At 36.6% G+C, this 13,566-nt stretch overlaps 1 protein-coding gene across 1 annotated transcript; it reads left to right on the top strand.

Annotated features, from left to right (window-relative positions):
* The first annotated feature begins 497 nt into the window (after window positions 1–497).
* Window positions 498–12,410, top strand: LOC140169623 (tyrosine kinase receptor Cad96Ca-like). The gene is made up of 11 exons (XM_072192905.1): window positions 498–641; window positions 1,491–1,524; window positions 4,097–4,179; window positions 5,065–5,271; window positions 6,336–6,446; window positions 7,133–7,323; window positions 7,715–7,840; window positions 8,312–8,423; window positions 9,819–9,915; window positions 11,030–11,129; window positions 11,806–12,410. Exons 1-11 carry the CDS (start codon window positions 629–631, stop codon window positions 11,881–11,883), a joined length of 1,152 nt encoding a protein of 383 aa, XP_072049006.1. The 5' UTR covers window positions 498–628; the 3' UTR covers window positions 11,884–12,410.
* Window positions 12,411–13,566: the final 1,156 nt, after the last annotated feature.

Genomic DNA, 13,566 nt, shown 5'->3' on the forward strand with positions numbered 1-13,566 from the left:
AAAAAAAAAAAAACACCCAACAACAACAATAATACTAGCAAAGAGTACCTGAAGTATTTACATGACGTTAGATGGACGGCACCCAAAGTAATCGTATACACTGTTAAAACAGCGTGGTTCAATTGACCCCGTTAGTAGTCAACTATGCACCTTACCCTTAAAGTGTGGTCAAATTTCAACTTATTGTGGTTAAAATTTGACTAAAATCAAGCGGTAAGGTGCATATAGTTGACTACTTACGGGCTTAATTGAACCACGCTGTTTTAAGAGTGTATCTTGTGTATTTAACTTTGTTCAAGGAAATTATAACGTTCACATGACATTGTCTTCCAAGTTTGCAATACCGTATTTCCATATATAATAAAATTACTTTTTACGAACAAATGTTATTCATGAAATGTTGAGTGATTAAATGTAAAACCTATGCTAAGCCAATTTTCTATCAACTGAAACAAAATGGTATTTTTTACTTTTTATTCTCACCTTAGTGCCTTCGAGGGAACGAGGTGGTTTATCTGGAGGACTTAAAGCGTTAGTAGCTGTCTTAATTTTAGTAGTAGTTATTGTATTGGTAATTGTTGCAATCATCTTCGTGAAAAGGTGGCATGGACAATATTACCCGAGTGGTATGTACCAAGTAGGTATGTATCATATTATAATTTAGATATAATTAACATTTAATCAAAATAATACAAATAAACGAAAAAAAGTGCACGATTGAATCATCTGTACACAACCATACACGGGCCAAAAAGTAAAACAAAATGTGTATTGAGGATAGCAACTATTTAGTTGTAAAGTGTGCTGAGGCTTGTGGATCAACGTCTAGGCGTTGTGCCTGTGCGTAGCGCACTATAAATCACTGCGCTTTTTTTATTTTAAATTATTGCGATTTGGTAGTTCGCAGCATCTTGCGAATGGTGATGAGGTTTGGCAAATATTGCATTGCTCAGTTCATAGCAAGTGTGTAGAAGAATTCAGTTATTCTTTTGTTGGTCCTGTGGTTCTTGAGTTATGTTGTTAAGAGGGGTGAAACAACAACACTGTAACATCAACGTGTAATTTTCAATAACTTATTGATTTAGATAATGAAAATCGATATTTTGGCTGCTTCGACCAACATTACTACGTTTACCTTTAGGCACCACGTCCAATTTGGTCCAATAGAACTATCGGTGCCCGGTTAGGTACCGATGACTCTTAACATCACTCCGTGGAAATATAGTAATTGTATCAAGCATAATAGTTAACAGTTGCATAATGTTATTGTTTTTCATTTAAATAAAAAACAAATGCACTGTACAAATATTCAGGGTACGATAAAAAGTGCCATCGGTACCGCTTCGGGCACCGATAGCGCTATAGGACCAAAAAGATGTTGTGCCGTAATATAATCCTCATAGTTTTGTTAATAATATTTCATATACGGTAGCATTACATAACTATTCATTCCTAAATTAGGACTGATATTGTTATTGTTTCCATTTCAGGAATTTCTCCGCTGTGTGAAGATATACGTAATAGGTAAATAAAATAACGTAATACTAAAGAAATAATTAGCTGATGGCGGTTGGAAAAGAAAGACTGTATGACAATTATTCATAATAAGTAAGATTAGCATCATTGAAAAGAGCGGTATTGTATTCAATCTATGTTTGTTGACATACACAGGTGCTTAGTGCAATCTGCTTCTAGTACAGGTCGATCTACTCAAAAATTGTATTCATCTATTGCTATGGTAGTTCATCCGATTATTACGTCACTTCTACGGCAAATTACCCTACATCTGCCTAAATTGCAGTTGCATTTTCACATCACATATCCCTATATCTGTCTGTGACCACGCATGCATGATTGTCGTTATAATCAGAGATATTCAATGACGCAGTTGAGTCAATGATTGACATTAAAGATAATAATTGTGCGCATTATATGTAAATTATTTCCATAACAAGTGACTTTCGTACAGATGTTGGCACTCTCACTACATGAGGTATGGTTAATTAAATGAGTTGTATTATGATATGATATGATATGATTTTATTAACCTGCACAACATCGCGGCCAAACGGCCGAATTGCATTATACAAGAGACAATAAACAAATATTATGAAAGAAATCAAATACACATAATTATAAAGCAAAAAAAAGCAACTTGGCATGGAAAAACAGCAGAGAGATGCAAAAGGGCACAATGGGAAGCCACCAGCACACAAGCTACTACTGCTTATTCAACAGATTAATGTAGTAGGGAATGGGGCTTTCAGCAAATCTGCTTGTGCGTGCACGCAATTTGGAGATATGGGCTGCATTTCTCAGCTGTCTTCCATGGACTTCACTTCTACTTGGAGGGAGCAACATGTTGGTACGCTCTGATTTAGCAAGCGATTGCACGAACTTAAGCGAGTGTTGTTCCCTCCTGGCAGAGAGAGAGTCTAGCTTACAAACACTAACTGCATTATCATACGAAATATAATTAACACCCAAAATGATTCTACATGCCCTTTTTTGGACCCGCTCAAGTGTATTTGATTGTTTCACAGTGAGCGATGAATGCCAAATGGCATCAGAGTATTCCAACAGGGGACGTATGTAACCAACGTAAACTGTGGTCAGCTCCGAAACGTTGAAACCAAAACGTTTCAGAGAACGGAGCATGAAGAGGCGTTTGTTAGCACACTTGCACATGTGATCCACCTGGGCATCCCATTTAAGATCTTGCTGTATGAAGATGCCCAGGACTTTGGCAGATGAAACAAAAGAAAGCAATGAATGGCCTATCTTCAGAATGGGATGAGAAGGTGGGTTTCTCATGAAACAGATTTGAATGGCTTGACATTTGTCAGGGTTGAGTTTCAGGTGGTTACTTACAGACCAGTCCAGGAAGTCATCAAGATCAGACTGAAGGTTGCCTTTCTCACTACACGCACGGTTCTCAACGAATGTGAGATCGTCGACATATTTCCAGTAGTGAGAACTGCAACCTTCAGCAGCGTCGTTGATGACAGCCTGGAAAATGATGGGACCAAGTTTGGTACCTTGCGGGACACCAGCACACAAGGGGGCATACTCAGATAAGGTTTGGTTATATCTCACACACTGAGTACGATTATTGAGGAAACTGCAAACCCAAGGAACGATAGCCCCCCGGACCCCCAAAGCAATCAACTTTTCAACAGCTATATTGTGGTTTACCAGGTCAAATGCCTTGGAGAAATCCGTGAGGACTACCGTTCCTACATTGTTGCGTTTGTCTGAACCTTGGAAAAGTGTGTGCACAAGATTGATCAGGTAATGGGATGTTGATATACCACTGACATTCCCAAATTGATTAATATCTATGTATGGTTCAATATCATACACAATCCATTTTGCCACAAACCCTTCGGCAACCTTGGCAAAAATATCAGTAAGTGATATAGGCCTCATTTTATCAATGCTGGGCGGGTGTTGCTTTGGAATGGGGACAACAATGGCAGATTTCCACTGGTGTGGCACAATTCCCTCCTCAAAAGAACAATTCAACACATCTGTTAAAGGGCCACTCAGTTCATAAGCAAATTCCTTTATGATTTTGGGAGGAATTCCATCCGGGCCACTTGATTTAGAAGTTTTAACTCTCTTAAGCTCGCTATACACATCCCATGGATAAAGAACGGGGCAGGTTTCACAGCGGGCAAGAAGGTTGGAAGCTCAGAATGATCCAAGGGATTAACATGGGAGGACACGCTCACAAACTTGGAATTAATGGCATTAGCCATTGCCTTGTGGTTAGCCCTATCCACTCCTGGGATGTGCATGTCAAGATCAGAATTGCTGGAATTAAGCATACACTTGATTTGTTGATACCATTTACGAGGTTCAGTCTTTTGCAACTTTCTCACTCTGTTTGCATTATAATTCACTTTAGCTTTCTCAATTTCTCTCTTCACCTCATTACGCAACTGGCGCCATTTTGAGGTTTCATGAGCTTCAAATGCTGCTTGACGTTTATTATAGATAGGCTGGTAAGACGTTCAACTTTGATACATTCGTATTGAAATATTTGATCAGAAATTTAAAATTGGTAGAATTTTTTCTAACCTTGTTATTACAGCGTCGTTACAGAGCTAGATGACAGGCACACATCAAATGATAGAGTAACGAATTCCAACGACAATATTCCCTCGAGGCATTCAGGTAAAAATAAGGCAGGATAGTATACAAATTATATTTAAAATTCGGTTAACATGATTGCTTAAAATTTGATGATCATGTTTGTGTTCGGGCTGTAATTATCAACACCACCAGGATTTAAGAAAACAGCCGGACGATTTTTTAGAAAGGACTTGCCTTTCTAGTTACATTGACGGTATTGTTAGAATCAAACACTTTTGCTAATAAGTGTAATTTTTTAATTAAAGTCATCAGTGGAGGTCGCTATGTTTCGATACTTAGGCTGTAGTGATGTCACATTGCACACACGGAAATCAGCGCGAAACGGAACAAGAAAATTGAAAACAGCCATGACTGTTTCAAAATAGCCCGCCAATGTCATGCAGGTAGATTCGAGGTCATGCATTGAATTGTTTTGAATGAGGAATACTACGGGAATCAGCTCCTTTTGTTAGAAGTCACACATGAGTGAAGTGGATAACCTCCATACGGAAAACTAGCATTGCCCACTCGGCTGTATCGATACTTGAGCTTTAGTGACGTCAAGAAATGATCGAAAATGATTGCCCCCCCCCCCGATACCAGGAAAATTAAAGATATTTTAATCTTTATAAAGGAGATTTTTTTGTACTTTAAACGAACTAGTTATGTTTATTGTTCATAAACAATGATAATAGGACAAAACATAACACGACCGACTGATCCCTTTAACTTTACTGCATGTCCTCAGTCTTGAGGAAGTACACATATGCATACAGCTTTATGGTACAAAATGTACTGCATGAGCTGTTTTGCTTTCCACGAAGGTTTTTAAACATATAAAAAGTATATTCATTAGTAATAAAAGGAACTTATTATATGGTAAATAAAACAGAATGTATATTATTATTATTGCATGTATCCTTAAAGGTATGGTCAAATCTGAACAAGTGCAAAAGACGTATGACGACTCAACAACTTACGCAAATGTTACAGCTAGTCTTGCTTTTCCAAGAAGTAAACTAGAAATAATGAGAGAACTTGGGCATGGAGCATTTGGAAAGGTGCTACTAGCAAAAGCCAAAGGAATCATGGGAATTAATGGAGAAACGGACGTGGCTGTGAAAACATTAAAAGGTACGTTGTCACAACCTAGTCACCTCACTAAAATGATCATATGAATAATTCTACAACTGGTCTTAAAATGATCAAATCATTTTATTGCATTGATAGCGCCATCTGTTGTTATTAAGTGTATTATAGATTAAGCTTGATAACTATTGTTTTGGAGCAATATTTGTTTTTTGTAACCTTGCGGATGTTGTCCAGGAAGCTGTTCAATGTCAGTGTATTTTGCTGTTGTGTCAGTTGCACAACTGCTTGGTTACTGACATGTATTTAGAGTAGAGTATTGAAGCAATCGTGTGTGTAATTTTGGCTATTTGGCTTAGTATATATTTTGTAGCTTTTTTTAACATAGATTTTTTCTGTTTCTTTATCAAAATTTTCATCTTTTTCTGCCTTTTTGTGGTAATTCTTATTCTATAAATTGTGTTTTTGTGTGCAAATTGAGGGCGCTATTTACCTATATTTTAAATTCTATGTAGCCCAATAATAAGAATTATTCCTTTAATTTCATGATAGATATTTTTTTAGAAAATTTCTTTGGTAATTGTTTCCCATTATTCTGATGTTTTATTGTCATTATACAAGTGTCTACCCTTGTAAAGATGTAATATTTAAGATAAATAGCGCCATCAGTGTTCAACTTTGTTTAAAAATGAAAACAGTCCTAGATACCATCAAACAACCGTAGTCTAGACCCTATGCAATAGACCCTATCTAATACGACGTCTCTCATCCTCATTTAAATAAAATTCGGTCCACCAGGAGTCCTCCACGGATTCGCATGATAATACTATAAACAGGTGATACGTATGAATGGTTGTGAAGGACCTGCTATCTTAGACGATCTATAAACCAACTGGAAAGGTATAACAATTGAAATGACAGCCACGTTGGAGGATAATTCTCAAATGCTAAAGGGACAGGTCTCTGAATCGATTCTCAACCATTCATTCCTACCACAAGTCTTATTCTATTATTATGTGAAATTCCCCATGGAGACCACATGGAGGAGAGGATTGTACTCTGTCATGGTAACTTCGTACCCTACAGTCAATCTTAAATTTCCTCTGTAGAAGATGCGTCATCTTCTGATCGGGAAGAATTGCTTCAAGAGGTCGATCTGATGAAAATTCTAGAACCACACCCTAATGTCGTTCGCCTCTTAGGATACTGCACAGAAAAAGGTATGTATTGATTTGAATGAAAAACTTGACCCTAGGGCAAATAGCAAAAAATGTGCATTATAATACTGGTAATTGGAATTTGAAATTAACCCAGTGGCAAATTATACACCCACTAGGGCAAATAGTAAAAAGACACGAAAGCCTGCAACAATGCAGTAGTTATTGGAATATTAGAAGAGTTGTTCACAGACAACACACCGAGGACTAAGAAGACTTTCCAAATTTGTTCAGTCATTTGATTATAGAGGGTGTCTTTTTTTTTATTTTATAAAAAACATCTGTGTTGAATATGCGTGTTTGTTTCATCATGTTCACCTATCAAACGGGCAACCACAAATTGCTCTAATTGTTCTAAAACGAATTTATGATCGCGGCGGTATAACCGGGGGCGTATTGTTAATGTTGCACCTTCAAACATACAAACCATCTCAAAAGTTCGGTCTTTATAGTAGGAAAGTTTTTCTCGCGAAGGCACCATGTCAACAATGCCTAGAAAATTTGCTTTTTGCCTTGTAAATGTACGTGATTTTTTCACCATTCTCTGCTATTCCTTTTCTCCGATTGGCACCATATAAATCGGTCTTCCTTTTACACGCTATTAACCTGTGTAAACCAATCAAGGATCGTAATTGACTACAGTGACATCAGACGCGATAAATTCTTTTTATCTCTGTCATTCATTACAGACCCTATTTATGTCATAGTCGAATATATGGGCAACGGTGACTTGAAGACATTCTTGAGACAAAGTCGAAGTACGAAGAAAGATAATATATATGACAATCTTCACAGCATTAGCGCATCTTTATCGTTGATGCAGTTGATCACCTTTGCAAGGCAAACTGCAACGGGAATGGAGTACCTTAGCTCACAAAAGGTAAGGTCTGTAATTACCTGTGAGATAATAATGATAATGATGACTATGATGTATTCTTTGATGATGCTGATGATGCTGATGATATTGATGATGATGATTGTGATGATGATGATGATGATGATGATGATGATGATGATGATGATGGTGATGGTGATGATGATGATGATGATGATATTGATGATGATAATGATGATGATGATTATGATGATGATGATGATGATGCTGATGATGATGATGATGATGATGATGATGATGATAACGATGATGATGATGATGATGATGATGATGATGATGATGATGATGATGATGATGATGATGATGATGATGATGATAACGATAGTGATGGTGTTCATTGGTTGAAGTACACATATTTTGATATTGTTTCTTGCAGTGTATACATCGTGACCTGGCCGCTCGTAACGTACTCGTCAATGATGAGCTTGTTTGTAAAGTCTCTGATTTTGGGTTAGCTCGTGACGTCATCAATGTAAGGGTTTACCAGCGCCAACGTGAAGAGGTAATTTACAGCAAACATTGCAGTACTGGCCAGTATGGGCCAATAAAGTCCAAAACTGGGCCAGTACTGGTGCTAAGCTAGACAATTTTATATTCTGGCTGAAAATGCCAGTGTGTGGGTAAGAACGTGAGAGTCAAAAGAGTTCAATGCCGTTGTGCCCACATTTATTGGCCCAATTACGAGGCCCAATATTGGCCCAGTTAAGTAATGTTTGCTGGGTATAGTGTTCAAAAAATCTTAATATTTAATATACACACTGTAGTTTAATTTTGTTATTTAATTCTTCAATGACTGGACAGGATTATAGTTATGGTTCAATGATATATATTTATTTTAGACTTTTAGTGTCTTCACATTCATAAAAACAAACATGATCACAATTATGTGTTCCAATAACTAATTACACTTGATTTTTGTTTGTTTGTTTGTTTGTTTGTTTGTTTGTTTGTTTGTCTGTGTGTTCCTTGTTAGTTACGACTTCCCATTCGTTGGATGGCTTTGGAATCTTTAGTTGAGAGTGCATTCACAACAGAAAGTGACGTATGGTCGTTTGGTATACTTCTATGGGAGATTATCACTTTAGGTATGCTGACAAATGAACATATGTGACGTGTCATGTCAAAAGGAGATACTTTTGGACAGGATCGTAAATGGAGAAATAGCCACAAATCTGCCCTGGGTGATTTGTTCACAATTTGGATTTGTTGCGAATTTGTGATGTTATTAATGTTAAAAATATAGTCTGATAGTTTCACACCGGAATATAACTGGCATCTTGTATTTTTTGAGACATTTTTCAAGGTAATTCCTACTCTCAACATTGTCAATAATATTTTTAAAGGCCGATATCTCAATTTCCAATTTTATAATAACATAACTTACGAACCCAATATCTTCACTTGGGAATTTCCGATTTCATTGGGGAAAACGGCGTTGTAGAGTAAAATATCTCTATATATTTAAGATTATGTAAAAACCTCAAAATTGATAACCTGCCCAAAGTGTCTCCTTTTGACATGACACGTCACATATTCAGATTTCTAAAATATATTTATAGGAAGACTCCGGCAATCACTACATTATGCCTTATATGTTGGAAAAATAATTATCATAATACGAATCACATAGTTTTATTTACAACAAACTCATTTTCACCATAAAAACGAATAACACCAGCCGGCTCACAACACGCGATATTCAAAATTCCCGCGGCGAAATTGTCTAGGGCAATGACGTCATTTGTGCTCATTTGTCGCCATTACTGTGACGTCATTGCACCAGACAATTTCGATGCCAGGGAATTTTGAATATCGCGTGTTGAGAGACAGCTATATTTATTCCTTTTTATGGTAATATGAGTTTGATTCGCGCTTGGTAATTATTTGTTCTAACATTTAAAGGCATAATTTTGTGATTGCTGAGACTTTCTTTAACAAATTCTGGCATGAGGCCACCGAAATACGTAGGAAGGTGTTATTTGTATGTTGATTTTTCTTGCTATAGTCAAATACTTCTGTGAACAGATTCATCAGGAGTGTAAAAAGTCATAAAGTTCAACATTTATGAAGACAAATCAAATTTCTACTCACTGTTTAGACAGTTTCGTCATCCAGGTCGGGCGACTTCGATTATCCGTCTTCGATTATCCGTTATTTCTCATTTCTCGGGTATTAGTCGGATCAACGAAAAATCAGCGCAGCCATAAAGTATTCGGGATTTTTTTTAGATTTGAATGTTTAAGATAATGTTGATTGATACTCTAATTTCACCGAGATGCATGCTGATAGGCATATTAATTGTCCATTACGTAAGAAATGAAAAATCAAAGTTACCCTAGATTTCATTTTAATACATTCGTGTTAGTATAATACATTTACTAAACTTATATAATTGTTTTTTCTTATATAATTATTGTTATACTTACGTATAATGTATGTGTACTGTTTTATACCAATATAATCATTATGTTTTTAAACAGGTGCAAGACCATATCCAGGTACAGATACCAAGGACGTTGTAAGTGGGTTAAAACTTGGAATGCGTATGCCGTGTCCGACGCATTGCCCACTAGAAATGTGAGTAGTAAAACACATCTAATACGCTGTACTCTTGCTCTAGCTCGTGGGTTCAAACCCCAGTGGTTCTCTTAACGTCTTCTGTCTCTATCCACCAATATCTATAATAGATATCGTGGTTACCGGTCACAAAACGTATTCAATTTAAGATATGTCTTCATGTTTACAAATGTCTCAATGACTGTGGTCCTGAATATCTTGCCAACTTACTTGCTCACATAATTCGTCCTTCAACGGCTCCGGTTACACGGTCTGCAACAGACAAGACTCTTCTTGCAATACCGTATAGTAAGAAATGTATAGGTGAACAAGCCTTCTCTGTTGCAGGCCCATCACTTTGGAACTCACTTCCGCAGCATGTAAGAAATGCCGGTTCAATTGCAGTTTTCAAAAAACTCCTGAAAACTCATTTGTTTTAATCTGAATTTGTATTTTTGCTTTGTATTATATTTCATGTGGTATTATTTGTTGTATTTTGTATGGCGCCTTGATCATACTGGATATTGCGCCTTATAAGAATTAAATGTATGTATGTATGTATGTATGTAACAAGTGAATGCAGGCCCAAACGGCAATGAAAAAAGGAGAAGGGTAATAATTCGGCATGTAGACACTGTTCGGGGCGAGTTTTACTTCACCTTATTTTAATGACCGCAATGCTCATTATTATATTAATACTTATTGTAACTAGAAGGAACTTTGTGCTCACAGAGCATGAACACGGCCAGCTGCTATCAAGTAGAAATAGCCCCTTAATGACATTTAACACCAAATAGTTATGTAAATACCGTATAGACACTGCCAAATGTAAATGCAGTATGTAAATACAAGTGACGTCACTCTGTTATATTATGTATGTGCGACAGAAGAATATAACTATTATATGGAGATATTACATAACAGTTTGCTCAAATCAAATCAATCAAATGGCAATTCGAGTAGAAACACTGATCTCAGTATCTCACACACCACTACCCCCTGAGGAGGGAGCCAATAGGAGCCTCTGAAATTCTCTCCTGGCAGCTTAAATCTTTCTATTTATTGTTTGTTAACTGTACGTTTGAGCTTACGCAATTGTATATAATGTGTATTTTATATTAATATTGCGAAACAGATACACTATCATGGAGTCTTGTTGGAAAGCTGATCCAAGTGAAAGACCATCCTTCACAAGCATCGTTAACATGTTGCATGATCTTCTAGAAATGGAATCGGTAAGATACTGTCAAGCATTAACAGTCATCCGTAGCCTTATAAACAAAATGCGAAGTCAATGCAAGAGCTTCGGGGATCCATGGACAAGGAGCAGTGCAGTGCAGGGCCCTTTTAATTTTCTTTATCAACCATAACCCTTGTCCATTTAATATTCGCTTTTGCTTGGGCCTGAACGCGGCTGAACCCTGGGGGCCCTGCACTTTGTCTACCCTATCCACTTACTTGCTACACCTCTGTATTAAGTTGAATGAATAGTGTCCGACAATCACAACATTATGTCTTATATGTAAGAAAACATAATTATCAAATTACGTTAGAAAGATTATTATTTTTGTAACATATAAGGCATAATGTTGTGATTACCGGAGACTTTCTATAAGTAAATCTCACATAACAAGATCTGACAATACTCTGACTCGTGTTTCGCCTTTTTTTCTCGTTATACACTCGATAATCTCGGTCCTCTTTCTCCGTATTTTGCTTAAACCTCCCACTCTCCTCCTCGTTTCTTTATCGCTGTTCATTGTCCCGAGGAGTCTATTCAAAGCACAGCTGTCTGTAATTAGCAGCATTTGCACCCGTTATGTGTGTCCCGTATCTGCTTCCGTTTTCATGCATTTGAAAAATAAAAAGAATATAAATATATCTTAAACAATCATTCTTGTCTTTTTACAGATGCACGCAGCGATGCAGGCTCCAGAAGAATCGTTGTACGAGGCGACTGAAAAAGCTCTTGATAACGAAAAGTTGTAAAATCATTCGCTTTGTTGATACTTGTTGATATTATGATTATCTTCCTTTTAAATCAATAGATCATTATATTGACTGTATAATGTCATCTAAATTTTATATTATAAAAGTAATTTTGACATGTTACTAAAGCGTAATATAACTATAAATGGATAATTGAAAGATTCTTGTGAACAAATATAATATTTTTGGTTGATGTTACATACCTCAATGACAGTTGTGTGCTAAGACTTTCTCAAATTGACGGACCAATTCCTGCACCTTGACGGCTGCTTCCGGTTAGAGCAGCCGTTTTATGTTATCATGTTACGATATAACATATTCCGTGAACAGTATGCTTCGACTATAATATATAAATACGTACTTGATCACATTTGCACTTGATCACCTAACAGCTTGTAAACAGTAAGTCTCGAAGTGACTATTGACACAGCGGCTGGTATTTTACATTTGAATGCAAAGGCGGTAAACAACACGAGATTGTGCAACAAAATTATATATTTTGTTCAACTTTGTGATTATATTGTTAACGTTTCCGTCGAAAAATATTTGTTCCGTCGTCAAATACTTTCACAATTTGTTCCTCCATGTGTAATAATTTTACTATTCAATTAAAGCCATAATTATAACATTTTCATACAAAATAGATTAGTATTTCTTAGCCATAAAATGTTTGCTTTTTCTGTCAGATATATCACCTTTTAAGTTTGAACCGAACAACTAAGGCAAAGCAAAAAAACAAAAAAAATGAATTTACTACCAGCGCCAATGGCGCCAATACGTATCACTCCTTCCGTTATGTTACGGTACGATCTTTTGTTGTGTAGATCACCGTCCCGCACGCCATGCACTAACAGTGTTATGAACATCGCGTATGCGTTAGACTAATATTTCCATCGTAACAACGACGGTTCCTGCCTTTTATTCAACATCTCGGATTTGGATAAAACTTCAGCACCTAGGGGCTTGATTTATTTCAGGATATGTTGATTTAATAAAGTACAATATAATCGTGTAAAAGAACAGAATTTTGAAAAGTATTCAGGGCGTCCTCCTCAGCAAATGTTATAATATGGCTTTAATACTTACTATCATTTTCAATGGTGTGAGGATTTGGTCACGCTTGTTGCTCTTGATATGTCGTGCTCGTGAGTCAGGTGCGTAGACAGGGTGTCCCAATAAAAACAGAACCCTCATGGCAACCTCTTTTTCTCCTATTTTTGAACAGTTAATCAAATATATTTTGGTATGTAAAGAAACCTTTATTTGTTAGCTTTAATAAACCAAAAGAAATATTTCACAATCAGCTCAAAACTTTTGAAGAAATGTACCCGTTTTTCACTTTGCCCACGGAGGAGGTTTGGCAATTCAACGATTGAAAAGGAGTACACGTACCATGGATGAATATTATGGATTCCACAATGATTACTTACAAAATAACGAACTTGATTAGGGAATGGGCTTTACCGATGAGCTTTGGATTGTGTTAAGTGTCATTAACTTGTGGGCAAAATGGATATAGGATAGGACTTCTCTTGCCATACTTGCAATTGAATATATGAATACAAAACCCACCCAAGTCCATACATTGGCCAAATTGATTTAAGCATGGGAAAGTGTCGCTATACATAGGCCTGTCATATGTATAAAAGAACAACTCAAATTCATCCTCTGTGTCTATTGCTT

Source organism: Amphiura filiformis, chromosome 14 (assembly GCF_039555335.1).
Source record: "Amphiura filiformis chromosome 14, Afil_fr2py, whole genome shotgun sequence".
In the NCBI taxonomy this organism is placed as follows: domain Eukaryota; kingdom Metazoa; phylum Echinodermata; class Ophiuroidea; order Amphilepidida; family Amphiuridae; genus Amphiura; species Amphiura filiformis.